The 17,162-nt window shown below is 33.3% G+C and overlaps 1 protein-coding gene across 3 annotated transcripts in view; it reads left to right on the top strand.

Annotated features, from left to right (window-relative positions):
• The first annotated feature begins 4,497 nt into the window (after nucleotides 1-4,497).
• The window catches only part of LOC137623289 (hornerin-like), a 39,223-nt gene continuing 26,558 nt past the window's right edge, over nucleotides 4,498-17,162 (top strand). For all 3 annotated transcript variants that reach the window (XM_068354067.1, XM_068354068.1, XM_068354066.1), the window contains exons 1-3: nucleotides 4,498-4,531; nucleotides 7,475-7,528; nucleotides 11,255-11,404. In XM_068354067.1, coding sequence (XP_068210168.1) covers nucleotides 7,483-7,528; nucleotides 11,255-11,404 — 196 coding nt within the window. In that variant the 5' untranslated portion in view covers nucleotides 4,498-4,531; nucleotides 7,475-7,482. The remainder of the gene's footprint in view (nucleotides 4,532-7,474; nucleotides 7,529-11,254; nucleotides 11,405-17,162) is intronic.

Genomic DNA, 17,162 nt, shown 5'->3' with positions numbered 1-17,162 from the left:
GACCACAATACATCATGTACGTATTTTTGTGTTGTGGATGAGCATGTTACATTCAGAACCTTTCTGTCTATTTTTTTTATTTTCGTATTAAAACTCTTTCCTAATTTCCCAAAAGAGCCTTGCGAATAAAATTCAAAATACCTTTCGAGTTGACGAGCAAAACTAATCAGAATTCATAATTAAAGGATCTTGGAAAGAAGTGAAATAAGAAGTTCAATAAGAGATGCTCTGATTTTTCTGTTCGTAACTTTAATTATAATCTACGCCAAGAAGGAAACGTGCATAGGAAAATTACAGTTCCGAAGTTGAAGTCCGCCCGCGCGTGCGCACACACACACACACACACACATATATATATATATATATATATATGTGTGTGTGTGTGTGTGTGTATATGATAAGAATGACAGGCCATAGATGGACATTAAAAATAACAGAATGGGCCTCTAGAGATTGCAAGAGAAGCAGGATAAGGAAGAGAAGACGATATATATATATATATATATATATGTGTGTGTGTGTGTGTGTGTGTGTATATATATATATATTTACGTATGCGTATATATATATATATATATATATATTATATATATATATATATATATATACATACACACCTCTATTATTCTTGGATATTACAGCTTAAAATTAATTTACATGTATTGGACATAATATGTTAACGAGGAGCCGTCCTTGACCAATCTAAAAGGAAACAATAACTATGATAACGAAATTGTTAATTGGTAACGCTGTGTTTGAAAGTAATTATATTGACTGGCAACGATGCAAGTCTTCCGTATATTAATCTCATTGTGTTGTGTCGACTGATACTGGGCAGTGTTCAAAGACTTATTAACCAGAGCAGATCTAGGTATAGCAAGTAGTTACATCTCTCATTTTATGTACGAACACACACAACACACACACAAACACGGACTTACTCTTTGCTAGATCCCAGGTAATTAAATTCTTCAAAAAAAAAAAAAAAAAAATGTTTGCTTCTGTTACATTTTCACCTACATGGAAGCTTTAAAATTTGTAGCCGAAGAAACAATTTTGTTTATTTTTCGTCAATCGTTTATAGATTATGCAAAACTGTTGTGGATTTCCTTTTAAAATCTGTGAACATAACACTCACCTCAGAGAAACCTATTCCCTTCTATTGGAAATGATCATTCAAAGTTCAGAGGACGAAAAAAAAACTTCATCTGTTTCTGCTATTTTCATTCCTGTACGACGAGCACATGTTGTATTTATTCATCTTTTGTATCATATGCATCTTTGTATTTTCCCCCTCTCTATCCAGGCACTTTATTCGAATACAAGGGGAGGCATAATGGCTTTACAGTAAAGAAAACGCAATATTGCAGATTACCAGAGGGGAACTGGAAGTTAGGGAATAGTATAATAGAGGGGAAATTTTGGATGGAAAACAAGGAAGGGTAATAGTGAAGGAAGAGAACTAAAATAGAATTGAAGAATAAACGAAGTAGGGAATGATGGACCTTGATGAAAGATAACCATTTCTTAAGATGTAAAAAGGAAAAAAAAATGAATTATGGAAATTGAACTAGAATGAGAGCGAGACGGTTGAGGTTGCTAGGAGACGCCATAAGCGTTAATACCACCTCCTACCCATTCCATCCCCCAAAGGATTAATATCCTACTCCCCACCTACTCCTTTCTCCAACCTTTAACATACGAGCGAGCCACTTTTCTTATAAGGTTTAAAGGTCGCTCATGAATGGCAGAGGCAAGAGACAGTGACATTGCCCTAGCAAGCAGGACAATGCCCTAGAGACTGACCATATATTATATGATCAGCGCCCAAGCCCCCTCTCCACCCAAGCTAGGACCAGGGAGGGCCATGCAATGGCTGCTGATGACTCAACAGATAGACTTATAGGCACTAACAAGTCAGAGCGGGACTCGAACCCCCGTCTGGCAAACACCAGGCAGAGACGTTACCAATCAGGCCACAACAACCCATATACCCAACCAATATACATAGTTTTTCTCTTGTTATTTTCATTATTAGTTGCAAATCTTGATTTGAGCCTTATTCAGACATAGCCATTTACTTAGATAACGTCGCCTGATTTTCATTGCTTTAACAGAGGAGAAATGGGAAAAGATGTTAGACACTGTACGTGATTGTAGACAAAGGTAGAGGTTTTTGGGTTTGTTTGCGTGTAGAATCTCTCTCTCTCTCTCTCCCTCTCTCTCTCTCTCTCTCTCTCTCTCTCTCTCTCTCTCTCTCTCTCAGGTGACATGTTATTGCCGTTATGTACACATGCTTAAGATGAGAGCTAAATGCGTTTGATTAGTTCAAATGGAATGAAGCACAATAGCATGTAATATGTAATTGCATATACATATGTTAATTAATGTAATATACACACATATGTATATATATATTTATATACTGTATATATATATATATATATATATAGAGAGAGAGAGAGAGAGAGAGAGAGAGAGAGAGAGAGAGAGAGAGGACTGAAAATGGATACGAGTAAAACTACGATAATGTTCAATGACAATGCAGAGAGATAACAAATAAGCGCTATGAACGAACCTCTTGGGATTATTATTAATGAATATACATACTTAGGACAGACAGTAAGTGTTTTCCCAGGACATGAGACACAAAATTAAAAGAAGGATAAGCATGGGATGGAGAGCTTTTGGTAAACAAATTGAGATTAAGAAAAGTAAAATGCCCCTTTCTTTAAAAAGAAGAGTATGGTGCTGCCAGTATAAACTTATACATCAGGTAAATGGAGGCTTACTGTAAGCCTTAGAACATAAGCTAGATACAACTCAAAGAGCTATGGAAAGAATAATAATGGGAATAACACAAAGAGACAAAAAGAGCAACATGGATACGCGAGAAAACTATAGTCGAGGATATTCTAATAACATGTAAGGAAAAGAAATGGACATGGGCAGATAATAGATGGACATTAAGAATAACAGAATGAGTCCCTAGAGATTGCGCATGAAGCTGGGAAAGGAAGAGAAGACGATGGATTGACGAACTAAGAAAATTTATAGGTATACACTATCATTTAAAGACCATAAACAGACGAGAATTGAAGTACATGTTTGAGGCCTTTATTCTTCAATGGACAAGCAACTGTTGTTGATGATGATGATGATATACTTTTAGCAGTAAGTATCTTTTGGAGAGAGAGAGAGAGAGAGAGAGAGAGAGAGAGAGAGAGAGAGAGAGAACTCCTTCATCTAACTAACTGACTCGTATTAGTCATTACATCTGATAATGAAAAGGCTTAAAATGACCTAGATAGTGGTCATTATCGTGGTTAAGGTGATTATCGAGGATTTTCTGAAACACGAAGTGGCGTACGCGATCTAGATCTTCTCTAATGATCTGTGGGAGTTTCAGATCCTATTTTGAAGATACACTAAGCTTCAGCAAACCCGGGTAATTTGCTTGCTGATCCCCCCAGCATTGTAAGGAAGCTTTCCTTTGCATTGTGGCACTTTTGTTTGTGTGGGCCTAATTATGTCTTTCTTCGTATATATTTTTTCTTTTCTTTTTTTTTCTCTGGGTATACAGGTGGTTGGAGTTCAATTGTATTAGATTTTGGTTTTATGTGTGGGTGGATACCACTTATTAGTTTAGTAGTGTACCCGAGCCGTCAAAAATTACGTATAAGTATTTAGATAGATATGCACACACACACACCCACTCCTTCCCTCTTTCCTAACTACAACCCGCTGATTCGGCAATTTGTGGGAGTGTGATTTCCGAGTGTGACTCTCGGGGTACCTCCTCTCACCGGGGTATGACTTCTCTATGTCTCCCTGAGTGTGAGAGTAAAGAAATATATATATATATATATATATATGTGTGTGTGTGTGTGTGTGTGTGTGTGTGTGTGTGTTTATATGCCTACTTTTACGAGAAATATTCGTTAGAGGAATCTTGTTGCTTCTATCGGAAGTTTCAAATAATATATGATTTTTACGCTGGTCTTTTTTTTTCTTTTTTTTCTAAGGCCGAGTAATTTTTTTCTGAGTTTCCTTCCATCATGACTTCCTCAATCTCGCGTTTCCCTGTTTTTGTCATAATTTGTAATATTCATCCCTCAAGCATGCATGGTGTTTGCTTCATGAAATGTTATCAGAAGTATTTGTTTCAGAAGGGGCACATGCATGAAATTTAATATTTTCCGTTTTTCGCAAGATGAAATGAAATACCTCCTTTTATGTTGTTTTATATTTCTCATTCTTTTGCGCATCTTTCAATCATCAATTTGTTTACATTAGTCTAATTGCATATTTTATTTAGATTAATCTGCGATGTGTGTTAATCTTACCGTATTTTTCTTTCTTTTTTATTTGATATCTGATCCTTTCTATCATTGTATGTTTTTATCATTTGACACTTGACTCCCTCTCTTTCGTAGATCATTAATAATTTGTCTGTTTAAAATTTCCTAATCTTTTTCTTCTTTTTTCCCCAGATATATTGTGGGATCAAGTGTTCGGTTCGTTCTTCATGGTAAGTGTTTATCTCTTCTTTTTTTCTAATTTTACTGCATGTATGAATGTATGGTGGATGTATGGATATCTACCATAAATAACTGAGTAATATTTGCCCCTCTCAGCATCCACTACTGAAAATATACTGTTAGTTAAGATGATAGGGATGTTAGCCTTTTTAATTCGTTGATTGCTTATATAGAATCATTAGTATTCATGCGTTTTTCATAAGCGTTGATCCCATTTTTAATTTTAATTTTTAATGTTATTGTATGTATGGATATCTACCATAAATAACGGAGAAATATTTGCCCCTATCATCATCCACGACTAAAAATATACTGTTAGTTAAGGTAATAGGGATGTTAGCCTTTTTAATTAATTGATTGCTTATATAGAATAATTAGTATTAAATATTGATTAACTACCATAGAATGTTAAAATTCATCTAGACTGCATACGATCATTCAATCGATTATCACTTGAAAAGAATTAAATTAGAAATTAATTATTATTATTATTATTATTATTATTATTATTATTATTATTATTATTATTATTATTATTTTTATTACTAGCCAAGCTACAACCCTAATTGGAAAAGCAAGATGCTATAAGCCCAAGGTCTCCAACAAGGAAAAATAGCTCAGTGAGGAAAGGAAATAAATAAAATATATGAGAAATAATGAACAATTGAAATAAAATATTTCAAAAATAGTAACATCAAAATAGACATTTCATATATAAACTATAAAATGACTTATGTCAGCCTGTTCAGCATAAAAACATTTCTTATAAGTTTGAACTTTTGATACAATATGATAGATACAAAGTATAATGAAATGCTAACATTTTTATTGGTTTTGATATTTTATAAGAAATTTGTCATTTTCAATATACCATTGAACTTTCAAATTGATCTTACGTTCAGAGAAAAGTCAGTGATAAATGGTAGCAGCATTTCCTCATGAAATATATCCTTTAATAGCATTATAAAGTAAAAGAAAATTAACTTTTCTCTTCCATCTCATTGAGTTTCGTGGAGGAGAACCTTTTTCTAATTGACTTTCTTTTGATGGCGTTTCTTTAATTAACTTGAAACTGTTCTCGCTAATTAAGTCTTGTTTTATTCTTCCGAAGCTGCTCAGAAAAATTACTCAGCATGTTCGTGTATGTATATATATGTATATATGTATGTATGTGTATATATATATATATATATATGTATATGTATATATATATATATATATATATATATAAGAATTTATGAATATTTAGTTCAATCCCTCTCAAAATATTGCTTTGATTCAGGATTGATTGGATTGTGTATATATATATATATATATATACACACACACAATCCAATCAATCCTGAATCAAAGCAATATTTTGAGAGGGATTGAACTAAATATTCATAAATTCTTATATATATATATATATATATACTGTGTATATATATACATACACACACACACACATATATATATATATATATATGTATATACAGTGAACCCTCGTTTATCGCGGTAGATAGGTTCCAGTCGCGGCCGCGATAGGTGAAAATCCGCGAAGTAGTGACACCATATTTACCTATTTATTCAACATGTATATTCAGACTTTTAAAACCTTCCCTTGTACGTAGTACTGTTAACAAACTACCCTTTAATGTACAGAACACTTAATGGATGTACTACAGTACCCTAAACTAAAACAGGCACAAATATTAAAGGTGATTTTATATCATGCATTTCCTAAACACGCTAAAAAGCACGATAAAAAATGGCAACCAATGTTTTCTTTACATTTATCTCTGATCATAATGAAGAAACAAACTGGAGGTAGAGCTTTGCTTATTACCCAGACATATTTCCCATACTTTTCCCTTAGAACTACATCACATCTTCCTACTTTAGATATATATATATATGTGTGTGTGTGTGTGTGTGTGTGTATATATATATATATATATATATATGTATATATATATATTTATATGTATACACATATACATACCTACATATATACATAAATACATGCATACATATATATATATATATATATATATTACTGTATATATATGGGTTATGGAAAAAATCCGCGAAGTGGTGAATCCGCGATGGTCGAACCGCGAAGTAGAGAGGGTTCATTGTATATATATACATACATACATATATACACATACACGAACATGCTGAGTAATTTTTCTGAGCAGCTTCAGAAGAATAAAAACAAGACTTAATTAGCGTGTGTGTATATGTATATATATACATACCATGTATACATATATATGTATATACATATGTATGTAATATAAAGTGCATTTGTGTATATATATACTGTATGTTTATATACTGTATAATGTAACATATGTATGTACATTTATATATCTATATATAATATATGTGTTTGTTCGTATGTGTCTGCGTATGTATGTTTATGGAGATATTTAAACTCTCCTTTTTAGAAATAGGATTTTGCGTGTTGCATATTTATTTCCATAATATTAATTAATGAAATTGAACACTCAAAGAAAATTATTTTCCATGTCCTTTTATATCTTAGGCATTAGGCTTCCAATTTACAATATCAAAATTTAATTAATTTTGTGTCCTCGAGCAGTGTCAGAATTTGATTAGCGATGCGTGAATGAATAAGTTGAAAATATATAATATTGAATTAGTTTTTTATGCCTATTTTTTTCTCAATTTACGTATTAAAATGTTTTTTTAATAATCATTTAAGTTTTTCTTATTTTTATTTAAATTTTTTTTTCAATTTACTTCATAATGTTTTAATTGTAAATATTTTCATATGTAGAAAATAATGATACGTGTAAAGGCTATTTAGAATAATACAATTGTACTGATTTTTTTCTTTAGTTCCTACGTTACTAATGATATATTTATTATAAAATGCCTCTTCAATATATATATTTATGAAAAAAAATTTTTCTTATTCACAGTTTTCATAATGTGGCGGAATTTCCTTTGCTTACCGCTCCTTCTAGTCGCAGCACGTAAGTCATTTATTTGCTTTTATTTTGTTTTAGATGCATTGAATTTCTGTTTTTTTAAATATATTTTTTTTAATTCTTGCTTTGAATGTTTAGATTTTATTGTTAATATATAAGATTTTATCAAAAACTTTCATTATTCATTTTATGTGCTTCTTGTTTTATTTCATTATTATTCTATTGTTTTATTTTGATTTTAGAATTTATAGTTCTTGTAGTATATTTGTTTCTATTTTCGTACAATTTTAACTATACTTTTTAATGACATTATCATTTGATTAATGTTTTTATGTATTTATTGGATATCTCATAATTTTCTAATTAGCTACATTATTAACTTCTTTATCCACTCTCTCTCTCTCTCTCTCTCTCTCTCTCTCTCTCTCTCTCTCTCTGATGAAGTACCTGGTTTACATTTACATTTTAGCTCATCAAAAAAATGAGTGTTCTCTCTCTCTCTCTCTCTCTCTCTCTCTCTCTCTGTCTAATGCCAAATTTACTTTTTCAAGTTTTTCTCATCCAAAATATTAGTGCTCTCTCTCTCTCTCTCTCTCTCTCTCTCTCTCTCTTGAAATATCCAATTTACATTTTCAAGTATGTCATCCAAAAATTAGTTTCTCTCTCTCTCTCTCTCTCTCTCTCTCTCTCTCTCTCTGATGAAATACTCGTTTTACATTTTAATGTATATGTAATCCGAAAAAATTACTTCTCTCTCTCTCTCTCTCTCTCTCTCTCTCTCTCTCCAAATACCTGTTTTCCATACATGTCATCCAAAAATTAAGTGTTCTTTGTTGCTCTAATAAAATATTCTCACTAGAAAACTTCCCTGAGCGAAGGAATCCTATTGAATTATTTGATATTTTTTGTCCTCAATTTCTACTTTCTATTTCACAGATTCCAATAATATTGTCTCTTTTATTATTAATCAATCATATTTTTCTTTCATTCTACTCATTTCAGATAAGCTCAGTTCTTTGATGATTACCACTTTTTATGTAATATTTCATTGATGCCCTTAGTAGTGCTGAAATATTCTCTCTCTCTCTCTCTCTCTCTCTCTCTCTCTCTCTCTCTCTCTCTGATGAAATACTGGGTATACATTTTCAAGTTTGTCATCCCCAAAAATAAGTCTCTCTCTCTCTCTCTCTCTCTCTCTCTCTCTCTCTCAGTTCTTTTGATAATTACGAGTTTTCATTTAACATTCCATTCATCTCCGTAGTAGTGCTAGAAATTCTCTCTCTCTCTCTCTCTCTCTCTCTCTCTCTCTCTCTCTCTCTCAGTTCTTTTGATAATTACGAGTTTTCATATAACATTCCATTGATCTCCGTAGTAGTGCTAAAAAATCTCTCTCTCTCTCTCTCTCTCTCTCTCTCTCTCTCTCTCTCTCGTCGAAACTAGAATGAAATAGGATAGATTCTTCTTTTCGTATGGACGACACAACCCCATATCCATAATAACCTTCACGGGTTCCGATTCTTTTGTGGGGTTTTGCCATGTTCTAAAGGAAGGAGGAATTGGATTCCCGCTTCTCTCCTCCTTATGCAAATGATTTTGGGCATGGCTTTGAGAGAGAGAGAGAGAGAGAGAGAGAGAGAGAGAGAGAGAGAGAGAGATTGTAAAAGAAGCAAGGGAAGGAATAGAAGAGGATGGATTGACGAACTAAGAAAGTTTGCGGGCAATGACTGGCACAGAAATATCTTAAACAGAAGCAATTGGAAGGGCATGTCTAAGGTCTTTGTTCTGCAGTAACGGCTGATGAAGTTGATGATGATGATGATGATATATATATATATATATATATATATATACATATATATATATATATATATACTATATATATATATATATATATACATACAGATGTGTGTATGTATAAAAATATATAAGCATATGTATATGAAATATAAATAGAGACATTTATATCGATATATAACAAAAATATACTGGACAATAAGTTCAACTTTTTACATACACGTTCGGTACATTCAACCAGTTTATTACAATAACGCAGAGAAAGAAATAAAAGAGAAATTCATTTATTGAAGGAAAGCATCCAGGAGTCACCAGATGCCGGAATGAAATTGAAATTAATTCCACTTCCTCCTTCACCATGTCAACATGTTTTTCATAAGGCTGCCGATGAGGGAGGGGGTAATGGAGGAGGTCCTCTGAAGGGGGGTTGGAGGGAGAGGGAGGGGTAGGGGGGCGTATTAGGCTGTTGACCGAGAAAGACGTTCATCGAACTGGTAGAGATGGTAAGACTTATGTGATGATTCCATACAGTTATTTGAGATTTCTTAGGTTTAATTAATGTTTAAAGGATATCATCTCTCACGGGTGGTACATTCGAATGGGGTTAGTGTCGTCAGTTTACCTTGCGAGGTTCACCGTAGGCTCTGTCCCACCTATCCGCTCCTACTTTTAATCTTTCTTCTGTAAATATTGAATTCCAAGTAACTGTTACCGAAGATAGAATTAAATTCCTTTGAATTAAAGTTTTTTAATAGTAACCACCTCTTATACATACAGAGAAAGTTCATTAACAGTTTGTCTACCCCCTTTACATCCAATGCGCAGTTCCCTTTCTTGTTCGAACTCTCGTGTTTCTGGAATGTGGTTTAGATACAGAATCGGGTACGGAAACTATGGTACTCGAGTTATTATGAAACTATTACAAATGTTTATACGAGTCATCATTATCTAGCCGAAGTTAAGTACTTAATTGTGCACCTTTACATTCCTAAATGCATTTCTTAAACAGTTCTCATTTATATATATATATATATATATATATATTGTATATATATATATATATATATATATGTATACATATGTATATATATATATTTATATATTTATATATATATACATATGTATATATAGACATATATATATATATATATATATACATGAAGACAATTTAGATATCCAATTAAAAGAAGATAGAAGTGAAATTTCAAAATTGGAAATTTCGATTTTATTCCCCAATAAAGTAAATATGTAGAGAGCTTTATGTATTTGATTTTCTATACGTTGAAATATATATATATATATATATATATATGAGTGTGTGTGTGTACACATATATCATCATTATCATCAGCCGTAACTTGTCCATTGCAGAACAAAGACCTCAGACATGCCCTTCCACTTGCGTCTGTTTATGGTCTTTCTGTGCCAGTCCACGGCCGCAAACTTCCTTAGTTCGTCGATCCATCGTCTTCTCTTCCTTCCCCTTCTTCTTTCACAATCTCGAGGGACCCATTCTGTTATTTTTAATGTCCATCTGCTGTCTGTCATTCTCATTATATATCCTAACCATGTCCATTTCTTCTTCTTACATTTTATCAGAATATCCTCTACATTAGTTTGCTCTCGTATCCATGTTGCTCTTCTGTCTCTTAGTCTTACTCCACCACGATTCTTTTCATATCTCTTTGAGTTGTAACTAATATATATATATATATATATATATATATATATATAATGTTGTTTTTGGCGAATGAATTAAAATTCTCATTAATAACTTTTATGAGGTAAAAAAGCTTCCTCGTCTTGGGTAAGAAATCCTTGCTTAATATCCTTCTCTCTCTCTCTCTCTCTCTCTCTCTCTCTCTCTCTCTCTTTAAATACCACCATTATGTCATTTTGTCTTATTTCCATATATATTTTTCAGATGAATTTATATATAAATTATGTATTTGTTTGACCTATTTGACCTTATTTCAGATGGCTGCGGCGAGGTCAACCCCAGAGCCGAGGTTGTGTGCTACAACAACGGCGTTGACCATCTCTCCCATCTCGACCCTTGCAAATGTACGATTATCACGGCCACCAACATTGCTCTCGATGAGAACTTGCGTCTGACCTCCAAAACAGGTAATTATATCGTGTATAACTAATTCTTATGGGCTTTACTAATTATAAAGAGTAATTAGATGCAATCTAGAACTAATTTGGGTCAGTTCAAAACAGCGTTATACTTTTTATTACCTCCCAGAAGGGAGGGGGGTTAAGTAGGAGTATTATGTGGAGCTCATAAATTTTACCCTTTTTTAAATTCATGTAAATGCTTAAAAAGATTGTTTGACCTCTGAAGATAATAGGAATAATCATAATGAATAATTATACTTATTTTAAGAAGATGTAAGGTCACGTTTCACGTTGTTTTTCTCTTAGATTAAGATATTTTGACCTCTAAGGTCACCTTCTTAACAAATATGGTAATGAAGAAATCAAGACCTCGATAGAATGATCATAGCCTGCATATTTGACTGACATTGACTTGTTTCAATAACCTTTTAACTAAATAGGAGAGAGTCAGGCAAAGGTTTTGAAAGGCCTGTAGGACTCGGTCATAATTTTCACTTGTAGAACTAAATAAAATGTCTTATTTTTCCAACCTTTAGAGCTGGCAGATATATTTACGGATAATACTTACATGACTGGTTCATTTATTTGTTTAAGAAAGAGTAGAGACCTAATAAACATTTGCTCTCGTCGCAGAGTTAATTTGTTCAATTTCGATCACAATGAATGATTGGCTGTAGAATCTCTCGGTGATTAGTGTCAGTATATGTATACATTTATACAATACAATATAAATGTATATACAGTTTGTGTATATATATATATATATATATATATATATATATATATGTATATATATGTATAGTTAACCCGTGACCCTTTGGTACCGAGTGATTCATAATAATTCTTCTCCTTGAGATACCTTCTGATCCAATCTGTTGAAAAACGACATTTCTTTTATGCTGTATTCAAAATTAGAATTATGCATCTACCTAGTAAACTCTACGTATAATTTTAACAACAATTTTAATATCTATCATCAAAATGAAGTTTGTATTCCCAATCTTTAAAAGTCGCTGGGGCTGGCTATTAAGTTTCCTCCGAATCCCTCTAGATGGAGTTTGATTACGTGAGACGGAATCGAAATTCCTCCTTCTGGCGATGAGATCTTAACGTGAGAGCAAACTCCGTATTAGGTTTCTTTCCGTTACCTTCCCGAGGGAATCTGTTATGTCATTAAGCGCCCCCCCCCTCCACCACACACGAGTCAATTTCCAGTGGACGGTTTCTGCCATGCTTTCCTGGCGAGAAGGGAAAGGCACGTGCTTCTATTTTTAGTGTTGGGTCGTTCACAGCTTACGTCTGTAATCGGTGGCACCACGAAACCATGGATGCCACCGTCCACTAAAAAAAAAAAAAAAAATGTCCCGTGTGTGGGAGCCCTTAAACCTCTAGTCTGTTATCATCTCCCCAGAATGGCAAGCCCTCTGGTTGAACCATATAACAATAGGTAATGTGATATAGATTTTGCATATGTGAAAAGAGGAACGGTAGTTATGGTGAATTATAGTTATTGGCAGATATAAAAGTGTAAATAGATAAGCTACTCATAATTATAAGTTTATGAAAGATAATCTTTCTTGCGTATATTCCTGGGATGTTTTGAAGCACTCCATCTTTAGTGCTTAGATTGTGTTGATGCTTATTAACGTTAGTGCATGTTAGGTATTTTATAAAACAAAAGAGTAATACAGAAATTTTAGCTACTTGTAGTGTGTTCATAGTAGGTCAGTTTGTATTTGCTGTTGTTGTATGTAAACAAACTAATTTCTATGTAATGCTAACATTGGCTAAAATTATCAATGTATTTCAACTAGTTGAAAATAAAAGAACTGTGAGCTATTAAATCACAGTTGAATAACATAATAAAGATTGTATGAAGGATAATATGCAAACAAATATTATATTAATATATGTCAAAAACTGGCTGATTTTTAGAAATATTAAGAACTCAACGAGAGAGAGAGAGAGAGAGAGAGAGAGAGAGAGAGAGAGAGAGAGAGAGAGAGAGAGAGAGTTTGTTGTCTGCTAAAGTGAAAACACCTTGAGACCTATAACTTTGGTAACTGGATCTAGTTGCAATATCCTTCTTGGATTAACCTTGCCACTTTTACCCGGAGGATAAGTTCTGATGGTTGACATATCACGCAGCTCCCTTCCCTTCCCACCACCACAAAAAAAAAAAAAAAAAGCTAACCATTTATATCCTCAATTTCTGTATTCAAAGTAGTCTTTTCTTTAATGATAGCCTATCGAGGAGATATAAATAACCTTAATTATATACTTTATTCTAGCTTTATATTCCATAATGAATGTAGAAAAAATATGTTTTCCTACTATGTAGATTATTTTCTTGATTTAACAGTCAAGACTAGATACGAAAAATCAATTTATTCATATACTGCAGTGTACGAGAGAGAGAGAGAGAGAGAGAGAGAGAGAGAGAGAGAGAGAGAGAGAGAGAGAGAGTCTCTCTCCTATTCATCCGACCTGAATACCTAATTAGCCAAAGACATTGAATGCACAGTGCGTCTGTATTCTGGAAAGGGAATATCAGTTCTGAGGTTATTGTTTCCGATACCTACACGAAGACTTGGGTTAGTTAGGGAGAGAGAGAGAGAGAGAGAGAGGGGGGGGCTTTGTTGTCATTCTAGGAACTCGTTATTGCAACTAGTGTGAAGTAATCATTTACTCTAAGGATTCAGAGGGACTTTTTTACTCAGGATATATCGACCTAATTAGGAAATCATTACTCTCTCTCTCTCTCTCTCTCTCTCTCTCTCTCTCTCTCTCTCTCTCTCTCTCTCTCTCTCTCTCTCTCTCTCTCAATTATCCCTTGCGAATTGCGGGGATGTATGCGAGAAAATTTTTATATATGCTTTTAGTATTTCCACATACACATGCGTAAATATCCTTATGCCCGAATTCTTCATACACAATTTATGTGTATACTTTTGTACTTTATACATATATACTTGCATACATGCATTCATACGTGGCTTAAACACAAGAGAGAGGTTAGAAAAACTTTTCTCTTTCATAATTTCCTCATGCCTGAATTATTCATACACAACGTATTTGTATACCTATGTACTTTAAACAAATATACTTGCATACATGCATTCATACGTGGCTTAACCACAAAAAAACTTATTTTTTTCATAATGGAACTCGTTCCATACCATCCCTAGAGGACTGTTCATTAATAACCTCTTTTGAAATTCTTCCTCATGTTGGGAACTATCGACCGACCACTTCAAGTGTCACTAATTCCTAAAGAGACTCGGAACATGAATAAAAGATGGATGAGGGAATTGCTTGAGCGAAAAGTTCTCTTTGGTTATGACTTCGAAATTAGAAAATTTTCGTTTACGTACTTTTTACAGTAAATAGCATTTTTTTTTATTTCATCCATTATGATATGAAATTATATGTATACTATATATATATATATATATATATATATATATATATATATATATATATATATATATATATATATATATACATATATATATATATATATATATATATATATATATATATATATATATAAATATATATACATACATATATATATATATATATATATATATATATATATTATATATATATATATATATATATAATATATATATATATATACATACATATATATATATATATATAGAGACGAGAGAGATGAGAGAGAGAGAGAGAGAGAGAGAGAGAGAGAGAGAGAGAGAGAGAGAGAGAGAGAGAGAGAGGGTAATTTATGTTAGCAAGCTTTAAAATATTTTGAATATATATTCAAATTCTGGCTAATAAAATATTTATCGTCAGTAATTATATTGGTGTCAGAGTCACGCCTAATTTGCATTTTGAACCAGAATTACTCGATGTTTTCCTTTAATTTTCGTCTTACATCCTAATCGGGAACGTGTTACGAAAGGTGTCGCGAATGGGAACATGCAGACGAAAAATTACGAAACTGGTCGCGTCCCTAATGACGTCATTTCTTCCCCCCATTCGATATCGAATGGTGATCTTTATTCGCGGGGTTTAAATTCGAAATAGAATTCAAGTGGGGGACGCTTCATGTGAAAGAGGAAAACTGAAATGACGTCGAAGGAAAAAAAAAAGGAAATATCTTTGCTGGCAAATCTGGGAACTGATGAAATTGTTACAGCACCAATTCAGTGTTAATTAGTTTCAGTTTGAGAATGAGTTAACTCAGTTTCTTATAGAATTTTTCGCGTTACGAAGTATAGCGAAAAATAATTGTCCTAACGACATGTAAGCAGATCTAAGTGTCTTGTTACTTAAGTTCAGTTGTTATGTAGGCAGTGGCCAATGAGAATTTAGTGTTGGGTGAAACGTATTCGATGTTTGAAGACGGTATTAGCAATTGGTCACTTTCTAGCGCACGCTAGCCCGAGCAAGTCGAATTTATTATTAATATTATTATCATTATTATTTATTAGTAGTCCAAGAGTGAGGTCCCACCACTCAAATTTGGCTTACTCTGCATTATTGCCGTGGATACACAGGTTTCCATAGTTTTTTCAAAACTTGAGATTTTGTTTTTTTATCTATGGTTTTTCCTGGGCGGCAGAGGAGGCTTATATGTTAATTTGAAGTTTGTTCATTTTGTTTTAAAATACTGCACTGCTATATCAGTACAGAAGTTTGTAGAAGTTATTAGAATATATAATGTTACATCTATATTGTTTTCTAAAAGTATGATTCATTGGAAAAACTAAACCTGGCGTCAACCGGCACGGTGCGCTATAATGCAATTTAATGTTTTATTAGTTTATACCTGTAGAGAATGCGAAGTGAAGTGAGGACTGAAGATTTATTTACTGTTAGAGCGTTTTAAACATCCATCATCTATTAACTTACTTTCCTTAATTTACTATCGATCGTTCGGTACCGGCTGATTTTAGTTTCTCGTTATTAATTTGATGACCTTTTTAGTTTAATGCCGTTTAACATAAATATACTGTGTTGAATTAAGAACAACTTATTGTATTAATTTTCGTGCTGGGACAGAATCATTTATAGGTTTAAAGGCCGCTCATGAATGACAGAGGCAAGGAACAGCTACATTGCCCTATCAAGCAGGACAGTGCCCTAGAGACTGACCATATATACATATGATCAGCGACCAAGCTATATGACCAAGGAGGGCCAGGCAATGGCTGCTGATGACTCATCAGATAGACCTATAGGCTCTCCCAAACCTCCCCATCCTTAGATCACAAGAATTTTGAGGTTGCAGCGACCACAGTAACTAACGAGTATGATCGGGACTCGAACTCCAGTCTGGCGTTCAAGTCAGGGACGTTACCACATCGGCCACCACAAACCGTAATTTCTGTAAGAAAGTCGTTGTTATTTTAAACCAGTCTGTTGACGAACCGGAAAACCTGAATTGGAAATTGGTGACCGTAAGAATTGAAACGCCAGGTTAAGTAAAAGTAATCAATTATTGTTAATAAATACAAGGATTTAAAAAGAAAAAATTGAAAAGTTATTTAAACATGGCGTTCTTTATCCGTAGAGATTCGCATGTTTGCTTGTCTGAGAATTCTGTTCCTGTTTAAAAGGTTTAAAGGTCGCTCATGAATGGCAAAGGCAAGGGACAGTGACATTGCCCGAGGAATCAGGACAATGCCCTAGAGACTGACCATGTATTATATGATCAGCGCCCAAGCCTCCTCTCCACCTAAGCTACAGTAGGACCAGGGAGGACCAGGCAGTGGCTGCTGATGACTCGGCAGAT

Source organism: Palaemon carinicauda, chromosome 30 (assembly GCF_036898095.1).
Source record: "Palaemon carinicauda isolate YSFRI2023 chromosome 30, ASM3689809v2, whole genome shotgun sequence".
Taxonomy (NCBI): domain Eukaryota; kingdom Metazoa; phylum Arthropoda; class Malacostraca; order Decapoda; family Palaemonidae; genus Palaemon; species Palaemon carinicauda.
Note: the sequence above shows the minus strand (reverse complement) of the source record. Positions and strands in the feature narration are given on the sequence as shown.